The sequence below is a fragment of the Colias eurytheme genome, chromosome 27 (genome assembly GCF_061535395.1).
Source record: "Colias eurytheme isolate Ceu_HAF_F1 chromosome 27, ilColEury1 Martin Lab GWU primary, whole genome shotgun sequence".
Classification (NCBI taxonomy): domain Eukaryota; kingdom Metazoa; phylum Arthropoda; class Insecta; order Lepidoptera; family Pieridae; genus Colias; species Colias eurytheme.
In genome coordinates this window covers 2,952,590-2,972,341 of record NC_143006.1, presented here as the reverse complement: position 1 = coordinate 2,972,341, position 19,752 = coordinate 2,952,590, and the positions used below count along the sequence as shown (strand labels likewise).

General features: G+C 31.9%; 1 protein-coding gene across 3 annotated transcripts in view; it reads right to left on the bottom strand.

The window, feature by feature from the left end:
- The window catches only part of igl (IQ calmodulin-binding domain containing protein igloo), a 115,158-nt gene that overhangs the window by 32,941 nt on the left and 62,465 nt on the right, over window positions 1–19,752 (bottom strand). For all 3 annotated transcript variants that reach the window (XM_090117134.1, XM_090117136.1, XM_090117135.1), the window contains one exon: window positions 9,283–9,474. In XM_090117134.1, coding sequence (XP_089973260.1) covers window positions 9,283–9,474 — 192 coding nt within the window. The remainder of the gene's footprint in view (window positions 1–9,282; window positions 9,475–19,752) is intronic.

Sequence of the window (19,752 nt, the reverse complement as noted above, 5' to 3'; positions counted from 1 at the left end):
ATTACATAGCATTCGAAATGGGTTAATTAGATTTTGTTTTCTATATTGTAATTAAATTAAATAGCTACATAATAAAGTACTTACAAAATTACCTTAATTAAATAGTAATATACCTATTAATTGCGAAAGTTTGTCTGTTTGTCTGTTACGCTTTGTGAAACGCGGAAAATAGCTAGTACATTATATGTATAATGTACCTACTTAAGGAATATTAATTTGATAAGAATATTTTTAGGCTCCTTGTTGTACAATAACATGATTACTCGTAAGTGGTTATTAGTTACCATAAAATACTAATTATTATCCTTTACCTATTTTAATAATATAATAGGTAAGTTATAGGTAACTTCTTATAACTCTATGTATTCATGTGGCTATGCCCCTTTGTACTATTATATTGTATTATGATGTATATTAAGTATATTCGGATGCTATGATATCCTTGTGCATTTTTAATATTCAAAACTAGTTGACACGATAAATTCAGCACCGCATGCCGCATAGATTTCATAAAATTTCTGACACAGCCTACAATAACAACTTTCATAATTAAACATGGTTTAATTGATTAATATTCACGTAATGAAAATTTTAATGTTTAAGTGTTTTGTAAATTAACTAGCTTATCAGTTACCACGCAGCTTTTCCCGCTTTTTCTGTAATTTAATTAATTACATAATCATCATGTATAATAGAACTTCTGAGTTCTTCTCTGTAGAAATTGCTTTCCGATTCGGTAAATTATTATTTTCTGCATTTTGACGATTGAATAGCGCTTCTTAACGTCCAGTTAAATAAATAAATGTTTGAGTTCGAGTATTCAGTGCTAATCCTAACTAGGACACGGATGAAAGATAAATACTAAATAGTGGTTATAGCGGTACTCGATCAATTGGAAATGTATTTCAACCGATAACTTCGCTTTTATTCCTTTTACTTCATAAAATTGTCGTTATGATCTTTAAAGGGTACCTATATTTTATTCACGTTCACATATCGAAGTCATTTAAAAAATAAGAATTGTAAGAAAGATATAGTTGTTGTTGTACATGTAGGTAGTTATAGTTGTTGTTGTAGACAGTTGTAGTTGTTGTACATACTATTTACAAAATATTACCTACGTGATTTCATATATTCTAATTTTTTCGGAACGAAAGAAGCCTATTGCCATGACGGCGCGGCCTTGAAGTTTTACTCTCAATGCGCCTAAAGAAGTTTCACTTCTGACTCGTGTGCTCGGCACACACGCTCTTCGTATATTCGTAATATTAAGTCTAAATTTTATTAATTTTCAAAGTTCGATAAAATAAGAACAAAGGTGAATAAGATAAGTTCAAACCTTATCACATGCCAAAAATTACTAGACCGGGAGATACTGACACAAAATTTCGAGTCATTTGTAACAGGATGGCGGTTCTACAGGGTTCTTAGTACGCAATGACAAAAAGAAAAATGATAGTGTGAACGCTGGTACCGGCGGCTTAGTCGCGTGGGCGTTAGTCGAACTCGTCGGAAAATAGCGAAAGTCAAACGATTTGTAACAGTATGGCACTTATTTTTCCTGGAAGTTTGAGGATCAAAGAATATAAATACAAAATTTCAAAGATCTAGGTGTTGGAAATCTTCACTTATATAAATTAATACTAAATTAATTTTTCAAGTATGACAGCACTTTTTCCCCCTACTAGAAGTATGGCAAATATAATAATGGTCACATTTTATCAAATACTCTCCAAAAATCCAAATGCAATACTGGTACAAAAAGTTTGGCGAAATAAATTTTTTTTGCAGATTTTCGGCGGTATGGCGACCATTTGGAATCGTCCGAAAAGTATGGCATAGCGATTTTCGTAAATGGCTGCACGACGATGGTTACCTGTGCAAAAGTTAGCCTGGTACAAATGGTTGAATAATTGTTTTATTTAAATCAACATATTCGCGTCGGTATGGCGGGCTGTAAGTCACACCGGAAAAGTATGGCATGACACTACCGCCTACTTCTTTTTTATGGGCTATCGGTAAATACTAAAATTTTTGTGTTACAAATCGTTTGACTTTCGCTATTTTTCCGACGAGTTCGGCTAACGCCCACGCGACTAAACCACCGATACCAGCGATCACACCATCATTTTTCTTTTTATCATTGCGTACTAAGACCCCTGTAGAACCGCCATCCTGTTACAAATGACTCGAAATTTTGTGTCAGTATCTCCCGGTCTATACTGTGTACCCAAAATTCTACTACATGAGCCTATCTTTAATAAAAGGTAGACCCAAAATGGCTCAGCCATTTTCCAATTATGGGAAGGCACAAATAAATAATACTCACGCAAGTAAGATAGACCACGCACACAAAACATCGTCTGCCAAGCCATACATAATTTAATCACTAACAAAATAAGGTACATTTCCCTTTGACAGTGCCGCAGTATTAAAGATTAAGTAGGCCTGCATAGCTGTTACATTATGCAGTCCGTAGGCTAAACGTGAAGATAATTTTGTTGTGAACGTATATATTCCAATATATTATGTTGTAGGTCATTTTTAGGGTTCCGTAGCCAAAATGGCAAAAACGGAACCCTTATAGTTTCGTCATGTCCGTCTGTCCGTCTGTCCGTCTGTCCGTCTGTCACAGCCGATTTACTCGGAAACTATAAGTACTACAGTGATGAAATTTGATGGGAATATGTGTTGTATGAACCGCTACAAAAATATGACACTAAATAGTAAAAAAAAGAATTGGGGGTGGGGCCCCCCATACATGTAACTGAGGGATGAAATTTTTTTTTTCGATGTACATACCCGTGTGGGGTATCAATGGAAAGGTCTTTTAAAATGATATAAAGTTTTCTAAAAAACATTTTTCTTAAAGTGAACGGTTTTTGAGATATCAGCTCTCAAAGTCGTAAAAAGTATGTCCCCCCCCCTCTATTTTTATAACTACGGGGTATAAAATTCTAAAAAAAATAGAGGTGATGCATGCTAATTAACTCTTTCAACGATTTTTGGTTTGATCAAAGTATCTCTTATAGTTTTTGAGATAGGTTGATTTAACTGTAATTTATTATATTTGCTGCTACGGAACCCTTTGTGCGCGAGCCCGACTCGCACTTGGCCGGTTTTATATATTAAAAGGCTCTATGTTATGTAATAATTGATTAATATGAAAAAATTAGATACCAATTCTGTAGAAGAATTCAGAAGTGCTGAACAAAGTGATCTTAATAATTTGTCTTGCTGTTTCATTGAATATTCAGGCTGTTAATTAATATTGTCATTTTATTAACTGGCTAGGCAATGAATTGAACGGCTTCTTGACCTAGCGACAAATACATTGGGAAATATTTTTTTATAAAATTCAAAATGTTAACAGAAATAATTACGCTAGCTCGTTTCAAATATTATAGCTTAGGTTACATATTCTTTATTGATGTCAATCGAAATTCTTCTTATTCCATATCTTTATATATATCAAATCCATTTCATTAATGTCCTTATCGATTTAGTATAAAAGCTAATGTCTTCGAAGAGAAATCTCAAGAGGATACTAGCTTCTCGTCCCGGCTCCGCTCCGGTTGACCCGGGATGAAATATAGCCTAATTCACTGAGGAATAATGTGGCTTTCTGTTGGTTTGTAATATATAATGGCCAATGGGTAATATTTAATGTTTGCTACATATTTATTACTATCATTAATATTTGCAGTATCCATAATTTTAATTACGTTTTTGACGAACTACTTTAAAACTAGATACAGAATTCAAATTTAACTCTTATCAAGGACTGACTAGTGACAATACAATCATTTTATGAGTATTACTCATTATTCGTACATTTCAAAAAACAATATTTATTAAAAAAGATATACAATATACATACCTAATACATATCTTCCGTTCTAGAACAAGCCGATATCTAATTTCTTCATTAGATTACACGACAAAGGAATATCTCAACCACAGAACATATAAAAGAGGTTAGAATGGCAATAATTCGCCGTTCCTATAAGAACCGGTGTCGCCTATGGGTGTGGCCAAGTCCGTGCAAGTCCGCTTACGCACATATTTGCAATTTCAAATCTAGCCAATCATAGCGTCGCGCGATCACGCGATTTAAAATGGAACGAATCATATGCATGATGATGATGTGAGCAGTGCTCATATCCTTAGCGCGTCTGCCCCGCCTACAATGCCTTTCTAACCTCTTTTATATGTTCTGTGATCTCAACATTCTCTTGAAAGCTCCGGAATACTGAAAACTATTCCAATAATGCCTGTATTACCTACAGGCTACAGGACTTCCACTTCTCAATTTGCGTCTTTAAATTATCTAATAGCTTAGATATACACAAATCGATAAAATAAATGTTCAAATTTAATTAAAAGTGTAAATTATTATACTAATATATCTGATTTATTATACTTAATATTATAAAGCTGAAGAGTTTGTTTATTTGAACGCGTTAATCACGGAACTACTGGTCCGATTTGAAAAATTATTTCTGTGTTAGATAGCCTTTTTATCGAGGAAGGCTATAGGCTATATATCATCATGCTAAGACCAACAGGAGCGGAGCACTGCGGTTAAAACCACGGAGCACAGCTAGTGATCAATATGATTAGGTTTATTGCACGCCTCATAATTAAGCGAAGCGTTGAGGTGGGTACTACTGTCACTTCGCGCATAACATCTGATTTTTCAAACTTAAAATGTCTTTATGTATCATACATTGCACTTGTAAGATAATACATACACACACATATTAAGAAAAAACACTATTTTTAACGTTCATGATATTTTTGATGTCATTTTTGTTATTTAAACTAGTTAAAAAACAGTTTAAAAAAGTTCTGTCTTGGACGTCCGTGTGTCTGTATGTGCGGATCCTTTTTCTTGTTAACACGATAGCGACCGAAATACTTTACTAATCGAGTCTTTTTTTTCTCTTACGCTTGACTATGCCCCTTTCATTTTTCAGGGTCTGATTCGATGTGGTTTAATTGTTATTAAATAAACAAAAATAATAATTAATAAATATTTATTAAAAAAAAATTATGAGGCGTGCACTTTTGGATTTTCCAAATTATTTGATTTAATTTTAAGAAAACATATTTTCTGTACTGTATGATAATTAATTCATTATGTTATGAGTTTTCGTATTTCGTAACTGATTACATATAGACCCCTGTTTAAATTTTTATCCACCAAAATAATAAAAAAAAACTCGTTTAATTATTATTTCTTAAAAAATAAAGGACTTCAACTTCAGATGATTTCTATTGAAAATAGTTCTTTATTCTGTAAGTATTAAGACACAATGTAGTATAAACAATAAACATACAGTATAAATCTGCACATTGTCACGAACGACTGCAACTACGATGGATTCGCAATCAACTACATTGTTACAGTTAAATGGACTTTCAGAGACAATGTGGTGTTTAGATAACTATTCTTGATAAATTGAAGTTGAGATGTTTGAAAAAGCAATTCTACTTTCGCAATACAAACTCAACTGTTCTTGTAGTGTTGTTTTAAGTTTTTATTGTGTTACATACGTTTTTGATACAGTTGTTTTTGTTTTTAATAGAGACAGATAAACAAAAAAAAAAAGTAAGTCGTCAAAATAATTTCCTATTCATCTTACTACTATTATAAACAGGAAAGTTGGCGAGCATGTGTATATGGGTGATTATACAAAAATGGGGTAACTCGATGTCATCAGCCAATTTAAACAAAGTTTTATTATATTTTATTCAAATAACAATCTATTTTAAAACAATAAAGCTTCCTTTATTTGGTCACTCAATTTCACTTCTTTATTTAAAATACAAATGAATAAAAAAAATAAATTAATACCTCAAATGTCAGTACTTTGGCATGTCACAACTCCGAAAACCAACAATCAAGTGACTATCGTTTAAACATTATCATCGATTTAAGAAAACTTACAAAAACACTACAATCTTTGATGTACATAGTATTATATACTACAAATTTCATAACGCAATGTTTTCCATTTTATTTAAAAAATAAAATTAAACTTTGTCATCGTTTTCACTAGTCAGTCCGTTGTGTGTTTTTTAAATTTGAAATTCTCGCTAAATATCACCAAGTCGAGGTCAAATCCCTGTCTAAGTATTAATGTTGGTAATGAAGTTACTTGTGCACCGCATATTTTGACGGCCGTCATAACTGTACCAGCGCTAGGGTTGTGTTTGTCCTCTAAAATCTTGCTGCGCCAGTCAACATTTCAGTCCTATGGTGAGTCGTTATTTTATTGTTAATCCGATTTTTATTTTCATTTATAAATGGTTAACTATGATTTGTAAAAATATAGTTTATTGATATTAGAAATTAGGCAAAAAAACATAATTTGTGATTATAACCTCTTATTAAGTCCCTTTTCATCAATCCGCTGGCATCAGTCCTTTGTCAGATATCGTGCCAGAGGACTGACGCGACCCCATAGTACTGATGATTCTGTCGTTTTTGAGAACTTTTATCTTGATTGCTATTGGTATAAGCATTTCTATTTTATATTTCAGTTTAAAACATCATGCGCCACGCTAAAAGAACCTGAATTTGACTAGGGAAGAAACATTTAAGAAAGAGTAGCAAAGAAAAGAGCTATTGAAACAAACTACTAATAATTTTATTAAAAAAGATCTTATTTTATTTTAATTATTAATTTTGATGCTTTCAGGGCATATCTTTTTATATTTATCAGATAAATACGTATACGTATATTACTGTGAAGTAAAATTACCTCAAAATAACAAAAGTTAATTAATATACTTAATAACATTATAAAAATGTCAAGGGGCTCTTATGAAAACTCAGATGAGACTTTCATTCGAGACTTTGGTTTTTAATTTTACTATAATTAGTACTTTTAACATAAATATTGGTAAATTTTTAGGGCTCCGAACCTCAAAAGGAAAAAACAGAACCCTTATAGGATCACTTTGTTGTCCGTTTGTCTGTTAAGACGTTTTATTGGAACGCGTGGAGGTATCAATCTGAAATTTATATTGGATACTCAAGATTAAGAACCCTTGGGGCTGTAAAAAAATCAAACTTATAACGCAACGCAATCAAAAGATACCTACATCCGTTAATATTGCAAATTTCCGCAAAATTAAATATTCGCAAGGGAATAAAAAAACACACAGGATGCTTGCAGTGTATACAGTCTACTATAAACTGCTATATAGTTTACTTCTACTTGGTAAATAGCAACGTCTTTATAACACAGATAAGGAAAAATTGCTAAAAGTTTAAATTTTTAGTTACAAACATAATAAAAAATAGGTTTTTTAGGACTCCAACTCGCACTTGACCGTTTTTTTGTTTCTATTGTTTGTGAATTACTTGAAATATCAAGTAAAACTAAGTCAAAGTAGAAAAAGTTAAGTAAGAGAGTAAGAATATTCACGTAGCGTTAAATGTCAGAAGGCTGTTTTGAAACTTGAGACATTGTTTTTTCCCAGTATCACATATTATTAATTATCATTTTTAAACGTAACTAAGTGATTTTAATACTTAAAAGACATGTGCCATTATTAAAACTGAGAGATTTGTAGTAATTTTCATTCAATTTCTTTAAGAATATTACAAAATTTGTTTTTTATCAGTACCATGTTAGCCTCGTCAGTCCCCTGGAGGCCAATTTCAGAAAATTTAAAATATCTCACAATCTACTTAAAAAACTGGCTGGCCCGATTTGGAAGAATATATTCATTACATTAGCTATCATATACACCCTAATTTGTAACAATCTGATATAAAAAATATAGTAAACAAAATATCCTCAAAAGTTACCCCATTTTTGTATAATCACCCATATGTAGATAATAGTATAGATTGGTTAATTAATTACCATATGAGTGCCGCCGCGGACTATACCTAGTTTCTTACGAAAGGTCGAAGCAATCTTCTACAACATCTGTTATTTTTACAAAAATCCCTGGCAATTATGGCCTTCAATCGTACTTCATGTGAACCTCAAAGGTCAATCAATAAAGTATATTCGATCTATTTATGCTTTCATTGTAACCTTTACATGCCTTAGGGTGCATTTCCACCAATGTGTGTGTGTAGCGAGGAATGTGTTTGTAAGAACCAATCATATCACTTCACTAGCTGCGCTCCGCGGTTTCACCCGCGTGGCTCCGCTCCTGTTGGTCTTAGCGTGATGATAAATAGCCTTCCTCGATGAAACGGTTATCTAACACCGAAAGAATTTTTCAAATCGGACCAGAAGTTCCTGAGATTAGCGCGTTTACAAACAAACATACTCTTCAGCTTTATAATATTAGTATAGATATAGTTTAACGTTTGAAGCGTTTAGCGATTGTAGCGATACTATTGGTTATTTACCAAGAAGCTTATATCTAATACACTGGAGATTTCAGTATGAACATTAACTTGTAACAAGAAAATATGACCTTGAATGACGCCTGTATGTTTTTTTATCCCTTTCACATCTAACTACCTAGGTGTGAAAGGGATAAAAAACATACAGGCGTCATTCAACGTCATATTTTCTTGACAAGTTAACGTTCATACTGAAATCTCCAGTGTATTAGATATAAGCTTCTTGGTTATAAACAAACACACTCCTCGCTACACATCCTCGCTCATTATTGGTGGAAAAGCCTTAAGCCTTTTTGTAAAGGCAATCAATAATATCATGACATACAGCTTAATATTCCAGTCAGAGGGGGAACGTTATCGCCGTAAAATATATATACGAAAAATGTGCGTTGAGAAACGTTTACTGAAATTATAATAAAATGGATTTTGTAAGCCTTACTGGAGTCCTAATTCCTTCCTTTTACTGTTATATTATAGAATTGAGAACGCATTTGCAGAATTCGTAATAAGTGACGAGTAGGTAAGCGAGGTACAGTTTGGTAAATAACAGGTATACAGTACATTTATGCAATATAAAATGTGATTTATATTACATTAGTCCTACAAATATTATAAATGCGAAAGTTTGTTAGGATGCAGATGGATGTATGTGTATGTGTGTATATTTGTTACTCTTTCAGGCAAATACTACTAAACCGATAACAATGAAATATAGCACATATATAGAGAGTAACTTGGATTAACACATAGGACAGGTTTTATCCCGGAAATCCCACGGGAACGGAACGCGGCCTTGCTGCGGGCGGAAAGCTAGTAGTAAAATAATACAACATTATTCTTCATTATTTCATTATTCATTATTCTTACCACAGATGATTAAATAGTTACTAAGTAAGACTTACCTTTGTCATCAGCGCGGAACTCCGCCTCTAGCTCAGCCTTGGTCGGCTCCTGCTGGTTATCAGCCGGTTTCTCAGCTGCCTTCATGTTGACGGATTTTCTTGTTTTGTGACCACGAAAAACCGCCTGTATCTTAGTGGCGGCTTCTTCTTCGGAGGGACCACTCTTATCGGCTGATTCTTTTTGCTTTTCCTCTGTGAAAGAAAATAATTTATCAAATACACATGCTTAAAAGTTAAAACGTAATATTTTGTTTTGTGGTCGATTTTAAGAGATAGAACTTAAATTTTCAAGTTAGTTTTTAAGTAGTTTAAAATAATATAGTAATCTTGTCCTGCGAGGTTGCTGGTGTTTTACAAGTAACCCTGTATATCTAATGTTATGATGCCTATCACTTCAACCCATAACATAAATATATATATTACGTATTTATTTTTCATGATTATAATATATTAGTTCTTCCTTCAATATGCATAAAAAGCATCATCATGATTTATGTAATAATAAATAATCCTAATTATATTTGGTTTATATTAATTAATCCCAACGCTGTCATAAAATTCTAATTGCCGTCCATTGTTTGAAAATAATGGTGTTAATTGAAACGAATGATAATGACAACTGAAGGACTAATTATTGTTTGATTTGAGTAATAATTGTAAAATTAATTCCCCTCATATTGATAAATTGATGTAAAAATGGTGTCTATTTTTCTTTTTATTAATTAAGTCACAGATAATAAGTCACAGATAAAAAGTATACGTTTAAAATTAATTAATATTTAACTGAAATAAAAAGTATTCAGCAGGTACAAATTTGTTTTATTAGACTACTGTACCGTACCTACGTAAATAAAGTCAAATCTAGTTCTCAAACAAAGCAAAGCACTTTATTACTATAATAAGTTTGCAAAACTACCTACAATATCTACAAAAACCTTTTATTTGTATTTATGTACTACTCCAATAAGATTTGTAACAATCAAGTTTGTTTTATTACTGTTTTTATAAGGATCGTGATAGTCCCGCTTATTGCTTCCAAGCACGCAATCCATGGATATATTGTGTATCAAGTGCACTCAAAAATAGACAAACTTTCCTTTATATTGATAGGTAATTGATACCAAATTTGCTTGTTACATGAACCTGGGTAATTCATAGATTTGTAGTACAAAGTATTTTGTCTGTAACCGATTTTTCAATGTCACCAACTTCTACAAGTCGTTCGTAAGATTAATGTTAATGCTTTCTCGTATTTTTCAAAGGATTAGATAGAGACGGATCGAATTTATGCTTGTTACGTAAGAGTTTGAAATTATTTAGCTTTATGGTTATAAGTTTTATACTATATGTTTATAAGTTGTTTATAAGCCTTTGGCACCATATTATTTACTACCTGCGCCCCGCGGTTTTTGCCCGTATTGCTCCACTCCTATTGATAGATAGCGTGATGTCATAATATTATGTAGGTATAGAAAGCTTTAATACTATAGTGTATCTGTATTGTATAGACTTCCTCAATAAATGCACTATCTAACTCTGAAAAGAATTGAAATACGAGCCGTATTTTATGATGTTAGCGTTACAAACAAACAAACAAACTCTTTGGCTTTATATAGTATAGATTTTTACCTACCGCTGAAATTTCTACATTTACTAAGAAAAGGCTTCGCAGTTAAAACGGGTAAAACCCAGTTAATATAATATAAACTTACTATACATATCTATGCATTAAAAGCACGTGTATTAACTCTATTTCCACACTCAGTGTCAGAATTAACTGCCCCACATTCGTTCTGAAACGAGAAGCTTAATCAGCATAAAATTAACTCATCATGGCTCGGTGGAAGCGATGGGATGTAGATTGATTCAGTTTCCACTCGTTAAACGATTATACGGGGTGCTTTTCGATTTGGAAAATATTTTTTACTAGCTCGTAGATTTATGCAACTGTGAAAATACAGCTACCGTCCATATTTATGCAGTTAAATGCATTGTTATGCAAATATAAGATAATAGAAATGCTCTCTGCTTGTAGAAACTTTGAATAGAAAGTCATAACGTCAATTATTTATGTTAAACCGTTCAGAGAGACATATTTTAAATGAATAGGTATGCATTAAAAAAGACAAAAATGCTATTATAATGTATTTAAATATTACCTGAATGTGGACATTGCATCATTTAGGGCCGATTTTTCAATCCTTGGTTAAAATTTATCATTGCAATAAAGTATTACACGATCATTTTAAAATGTCACCTGTAAAATGTCAAATACGGACAATTAGAATACATTTTTTAAATGGTAGTTTAATACGTTATTCGATGAATAAGTTTTAACCAACGATTGAAAAATCAGCCCTTAAATGGATATCATGTTCTGAACAAAGGGTTTAAATATAATAATAAATAATATAAGTACGCACCCAGTAGCTTCTATGTACACAAAAAAAGTTAATTTATTTTTAGTCTCCACTGTACAATGTACAAAGTACAAACCGTATGTAAAATTACTCGTTAAACCACCAATATAAAAATACTATATTGGTGTAAACCAAAATATATTGTATTGTAAAACTGATTACTAATCAAGATATTTTACACTATAGCTATTTTACAATACTTCAAGCGAAGAGTGAACCGGTACCTCCTAGGGAAGCGCGTACCATCTTATCAGGCGAGATTGTGGTCAAGCGCTTCCCTATCTTAAGTAAAAAAAAAAAACGTGCTTTCAGACCGGTGACGCAGCACTGACTGACTCACTTCAAACTACTTTTTAGAACGCACTCGAAGCAATTAATATTCAAATACCCGCATAAAAATTAAATGTTATGTAGTAATCATTGACATAAATAGTAAATGCTACAATAATATTCATGTTTCATTTGATAAATCCATTCTTAGGATATTTGCGATGGGAAAATAATTCAATTTTCGTGCGTTGTTACTTTTCCAGATTACAGATTACTGAATAAGCAAATTATATGGCAGTTATTATGTATCGGCTATTGAAAATTGTAATGTAATCTATACTAATATTAAGCTGAAGAGTTTGTTTGTTAGATGGCGCTAATATCAGGAACTACTAGTGCGGTTTGAAAAATTCTTTCAGTGTTCGATAGCGATAGCCCAGTTGTCAAAGAAGGCTATATTATGTCATCACGCGACCAACAGGAGCGGAGCAATACGGGTAAAACCGCGGGGCACAGCTAGTATATTATATGGAGCAAAGTATATGCTTAGATCTATTTATGTAAATGTCAGATAAAATATTAATATCGAGCGATTATGTTGCACTTCAATGATTTCAATGATCTATTTTTAATGATTGCACTTATATTTACTAGCTTTGCCTTTACATTACTAGCTTTGCCCGCGCAGTCAAAGAAAAACCCGCATAGTTCCCGTTCCTGTGGGATTTCCGGGATTGCGTCATTTTCCCGGGATAAAAAGTAGCCTATGTCCTTTCTCGGGTATCAAAATATCTCCATACCCATTTTCATGAAAATTGGTTCAGTAGTTTAGGCGTGATTGAGTAACAGACAGACAGACAGAGTTACTTTCGCATTTATAATATTAGTATGGATTTATAGTAGTTGTATTTTCCTTGTAGAATTAATTTGTACCTAGTTCAGAATTACACGGTTAATGTGCGTTGTGGTTGAAATCAAGATATTATCGTGTATGAAATACACAGTTTCAGGGTTGTCAATGTAAAAGAAAAATGATAAGCTTGATGCGTTTAAAACGAATTAATGACTACATCTTAAGTATCTGTATGTTTTCTTTTGTAGACCTGAAAGTGCCTATTGCCGTTAGTGTTAAATCTTTTGAAGTAAAACTTCTTTAGGCGCGACTAGGGAGTAACTCAGATTTTTTTTTCTGACGGAAGTAACGCTGTGTAGTTTCCGCCATTTAAAAATAATAATTCTGATTGGTTGTAAGTATATGTCATATACTACACGCTTCTTGACTTATACGCCAGCTAGTGGCAAATATCATAATCAATTAGGATTATTTATTTTCAAATTTTCAAACGGATCAATTGTGAATAGCAAAGTGAATGAAAAATTCAACAGTTTTAAAAACATTATTTTAAATTGCAAAATTTTTTGAAAATCTCTAAATATACTTGTTTATTTATTACTTTTAAAATAAGTAAATTAAAAATAAATTTTCTGACAATTGCGACATTTTATAATATTCAATAACAAGGTTATATTGACATGTGCGTTTTACTTCAATCGCGCGTAAAGGTTACACGCACACACTTTTTTTTGATACAGCGTATTTAAATTCATTTCTTCCGTGAAAATTACATAATATTATACAATACATTTCATTTCAATATAATTTAAAAAACGGTATATGTACATAAAATATGTACAAATTGTATATTATTAAAACTAGCAGTTGGCAGCCCTAATCCCCTCTGTATTTCATATTCGCAGCGGTGAAGCACCTCAAATATGCATTACTATGTAGTATAGGTATTAACATCGAACAGAAGATTAACAGCATGAATATTAAAGATAACATAATATTGTTATTTATGCAAGCTGGTGGAATATGCAGTGTTTTTTTTTTTTAGGGTTGTACAATGTACATTGTATAATTTTATATAGGCTTGAAAAGTTTATAGACAACTAACTTTTGCCCGCGGCTTTGCTCACGTAGGTTAGGTATCATTCTTTTATTTTAGGCCCTTGCCCCTTAGCTAAATATTTACTTAAACTTAAAAGACAGTATCGGAATAGGTTGTTTAATTGTTATTAGGTTTTCATTAAAACATTGAGTTACTATGTACTACGTATTAGAGAGGCCATCGCTACTACATTATTTGTAACACTAGTTAGAGTCAGTCGTCTCAAACTATTTTTTTTGTTTGTTAAGTACATTGATTGGTTTTAATTGATAAGTTTAAGTATTCATATTTTTTTAATAAGATAAACAATATTTATTTGTTACATTGATTGGTTTTAATTTTTAAGTAATAAGAGGCAGAATATCTACAAAGTGTATGACTCACTAGCCACCCCGCGCCGCCGCGCTTGTCGCACAGATTTTGTTCGTGGTGTCCTCTCTATAATAATACCTCAATACATTAAAACGAGTTATTGTTCATTAATTTACGAAACAAAGTTTTTATCGGCTTAGGAAAATTTGTTTGTAATTGAAAATAATTAAAATCCATTGCCTATAAAATCCAATTAAGGAGGAAATAATTGGGTTAATGGGTATATTTTAAAGAAACCAATTTACTTTTGTTTACGGTTATAGCCCATAGACAAATTAAGGTCTATTGCAAATTTTAATAACTATTTTACTTTTCTCGTAATAAGTTTTAATATCATAATTAAAGTAACGGGAACATGAGATTACCTAGCTTAACTATATATTAAGTCACTGAGTTTAGAAAAAGAAAAAAATACTTGGTAGAAGGCCATCTGTATTTAAAAAAGGTTCTTGAATGTAATGTCTCAAATTCTTGTATATTGTCAATCGCAATACAGCTGTTTATTCAAATATATACTAAACATAATGTTAAATTTATGAATAAAAATAAAAATTTAATTATACCAAGATCACTACAAAATCGCAAACACAGTAAAAATATTGATGAAAATTTTCTCAACAAATTGCTTACTCCACTTGAGATAAATTAATGAAGGCATTTATAATTTCGTTTCATACAATTATAAAGAGGGCTTTATTTTTACAAGAGCTCAGAGGTTAATAAAGTGTGAGTTGAGTGCTTTGGGGCGGAATAAAAACCATCGAGAGGTGGTAATTAATTTGTATTATTAGATTAATTATGGAGGGATCAGGGAAGAATAGATTACCATCTTTACAGTGGACATTAATAAAAATATATTCTCCTGTTGGTCTTAGCGTGATGATAATATAATATAGCCTATACCTATAGCCTTCTGCGAAAAAATGGGCTATCTAACACCGAAATATTTTTTCAAATCGGACCAGTAGTTCCTGATATAAGCGCGTTCAAACAAACAAACTCTAATCAAATTAATCGCCAAATGTGTTGGTAAGTTCAAAACTCGAGAACGGTTAAACCGGTTTCGTTTTAATTCTTTTTTTATAATATTCCTTGAAGTACGAGGATAGTTCTTATGGAGAGAAAACGTAAACGTGTACCACTGGAGAAGCTGGGGCTAGTAGTATACTAGTAGTAAATTTAAGTTCAGTATCAGTTTTTCTAACAGATTGTTGATGAGGATTTTATTTCAACGAGGAGGACTTCTTGAATTTAAGATAGTACACGGTAAAATAAAATAGCATTGTATCAAATTATACAACTTTTACCCCACACTAGTTGGAAACAGTATAATTTTATATTTATTAAGTGTACCGAGTTTCCCCAATTCCAATTGAATATTTTATCGAGTTCCAAACGGGATGTTTATTAAGCATTCATGTCCTTTCCTTAAAACTCTGCTTAACTTTACTTTTATAATTCCCTTTACGAAATAATCGATACCTACTTAAGGTTTAGGAAAGAATCAAATTAAGGGTAATGAGGTTCATCATTCTATTACATCGACCTTAATGAACTACTTATAATCATTGCGAATCACATTAAAAAAGGTCTAATAATTTGATGAGTAAAGTTTTTTTATAAGTAATGAATGAAACAACCGCACAAATTTTAATTATTATTCACCTACCCTCTTTTTACGCGAGATATGAAACTACGGGGCTCACACGTGACATCGTCAGTTTGCGTCAGGCAGTTGCTGGGTGAGGTTTTCTCTACGTTTTATTATTGCAATTTTTATAGTATCTTTTGTTTTGCAGCAAAGAAGATAATACGTTATAACCTGTAATTACCTGACACGTATAAAAAGGCAATGCATACGAATGGAGAAAAAGAAGAAATTAAGGTCAGTGATTTTTTCTTTTTAAATCTATTGGACAAAATTTTGCACGTTTCTTATGCATATAATATACTTTACCTGTACACATTACTGCAGTTTGTGATGTGTTAGATTAGTGTGATATTTTGGTAGATAGTAACTAATATTGAATTCCCTTAAAATTGGATTTTCCTTTTAAACAATATGTATGTAATTTTAGTTAATAAACTTACTATCTTTCTAAATTCATGTACATCATTTCAATTTTCAATCATATTTATATCATTCATAATATATACACACCCCAACATTCTAAGTAACATTAATATACACAAATTGATATCACAAAAAGCCAAAGAGCACTAAGCTATGCCTAGCCGACCCACACTTGGCCATTGTCTAGTTCGTTAGCATAGTTACTGAATTAAGTGCTTTCGCCTTTGTCAGCTGTAGCACAGATAGTATAATACTAGGCTGTAGTGTGCTTCATTGCAGTGTCTGTGGCCTCATTTGAACATTATGTATGGAAATTATTTATCAAATTTTATATGTATTTGTCGCCTGGCTTTACATGTGTGGATTCTATAAGAAAGCGTGTAATTAAGGAATAATTTTCCAATTGAATAATCAAAACAGGTATAGTAGTTTCAACAACGGTCATTTCTATAATATTCTTTATAATATTTTTCATACTAATGATTAAGGTTTTTGAGTAAGGTTAGTTGCCTACGTTACGTAATACGTTCTTTTTAAATGATGATCTACTACATTCTACTTTTTATACATATAACTTATGCATTTTATTGCAATAATAAAAATGCAAAATGGCTGTTAAGGAAATCTACCACTCTCATTTTTTTTCCGCATAATACATAGGTATATATCTACTAGCTGTCCGCCCACGGCTTCGCCCGCGTTTTCAACGAAAAACGTTCCCGTGGGATTTCCGGGATAAAACCTATCCTATGTGTTAATCCAAGTTACCCTCTATATGTGTGCTTAATTTCAGCATTGCAGTAGTATTTGCGTGAAAGAGTTACACATTCTCAGTCCTCACAAACTTTCGCATTTATAATATTAGTAGGATAAAATAGGTGACTTTGCATTTTTTCCGCAAAGCCGATTAAAATGAGGTCCACACATAATTGAATCCATTCTGTATATGAGATTAAATTTCGATACCGTATTAACGAAAATCTATTATATAAATTAATATTCCCTTACGATCCTCGGTCCAGTTAATTATATTTAAAAGCTCATAAATGGGACCATTATCTTGTTTGATATTTGGACAATATTGCTGTCCTGTTATTTACTGCAGTGAACATTTTTAAATTAAAGACAGACAGACATACAATTTCATTTAAATTTAATAAGATAAGCTTTGATTAAGTATTGATATGAAAATTTATAAAAATAATTGAACATTCCTACTTCCTTCCTACTAATATTATAAATGCGAAAGTTTTTGAGGATGTCGTGTGTGTGTTTGTCACTCTTTCACGCAAATTCTACTGAACCGATTCCAATGAAATTTAGCACACATATAGAGGGTAACTTGGATTAACACATAGGATAGGTTTTATCCCGGAAATTCCACGGGAACGGCAACTATGCGGGTTTTTCGTTGAAAACGCGGGCGAAGCCGCGGGCGGAAATCTAGTAAAATAATAAAGAAGAATTTCAACTGCGAAAGTACCTAATATAATACAATAATTAATTATCTTATATATAAAAATGAATCGCAAAATGTGTTGGTAAGCGTATAACTCGAGAACGGCTGAACCGATTTCGATAATTCTTTTTTTATTATATTCCTTGAAGTACGAAGATGGTTCTTATGTAGAGAAAACGTAAACATGTACCACGGGCGAAGCCGCGGCGGACCGCTAGTTCCAAATAAATAAGTATAAACAATAAACCGTTTATATGAATATTCAAAATGTTATTATTATTTTTACTGCAATATGTTTACTTCAACTAAGCTAAACAAAAAACGTATTCAAATATAATATTTAGATAAGTTTATTTACATACAATAATACTTTTTTGTATTGTATTGTACTGTATAATAATCTTTTTTGTATTGTATCTATTGTATATAATAATACATTGCATAATATTAATAAAGTTGTTTTGTTGTAGAAAAACATAAAAACAACATATCGGTAGATTAGCGTCGTTATTCTTATTTTTCATAAAAGCAAGCATTATTACCAACTTCGGTTAAATTTATGACTCGACTATGGAGAGGAAAGCCATGTTCGATACGCTATTACATAATTATTACAATAACCTTTATGATTTTCGTAAAATATTCTAAAAACGGGCACATTATTATAAAATAATGATTTTCTTGAAAGAAGTAGTTCAAATCCGAATTATTTGTAAAATGTCGAATTAACAACAAAACAAAACGAATCCTTGTACTGAATATTACTACATTAAATGAATTAGTTCATTTTTTGAAATAAATGCATCCATAAAAAATGAATCGCAGCGTAAAAACTCGGCTCGACCAATTCTGCGTATTTTTTTTTACGTTTTTGTAAAGGGGCAAAAGCGCATTACAACGTCTGCAAGGCAAGTCTGTAAGTTGTTTATAAAATTGCCTCGGATTTAATTCATATGAACTAGGCAGTAAAAGTCGTTAACTTTAATCATCAAAATATCCTTAAATACAGTTGCACCAAGAAGTAACAATACAAAGTGCGAATATTTATTTGCTTACACATCTATGATTCTAGTCCTTCCATTAGAGTAAATACCTAACATAAATAAGAATGAACACACACAAAACTGCGATATTCTCTAACAAAAGCTTCGTTGTATCGCTACGAAAACGTAATTGTTTGCAATCAAACTTTATTAGAACACGGTAAGGTTGTTCCACGGCATTGTGGAACAGAATGTAATATCCGGCTTTTTCGCGGTTTCAGCGAAAATTACTTCTGCTTTGGTACAATTTTGGGTAAGGTTACGTATAATATGCAGATTGGTTTCAACTACAGGTATGTTAAAAGTTATACATGTATTTAAAAGTACTTAGTCGTGAAATATAAAAGCGCCTGTGTGCTCGGCGCACACGTGTCAGAAGTGAAACTTTGGCATGATTCAAGATACCATAATCGTCATTTTACTCCATGACGTGACGGTACTGACATGACGTGACATAGAAATTTTACTTTTAATGCGCCTAAAGAAGTTTCCCTTCAAAATTATTTGTTATTTTTTTGTTGTTTGTGTTAATTGCATTAGGTGCTAATAACTGAAGAACGAATGAACGGGTGTAATAATTTTTCTTTTATTTAATTTAGCTAACATGTTACATTACCTATAATGCACTTATACTTATAGGTAGGTAAGGTAATATACCTAAGTATTTTTATTCATATGTTTGTATATGTTGTATATGGTTTTCTCCTGCTTTACATTCAATGCTTTATTTAATAACTAGCGGTCCGCCCCGGCTTCGCCCGTGGTACATGTTTACGTTTTCTCTATATAAGAACCATCCTCGTACTTCAAGGAATATAATAAAAAAAGAATTATCGAAATCTGCTCAGCCGTTCTCGAGTTATGCGCTTACCAACACATT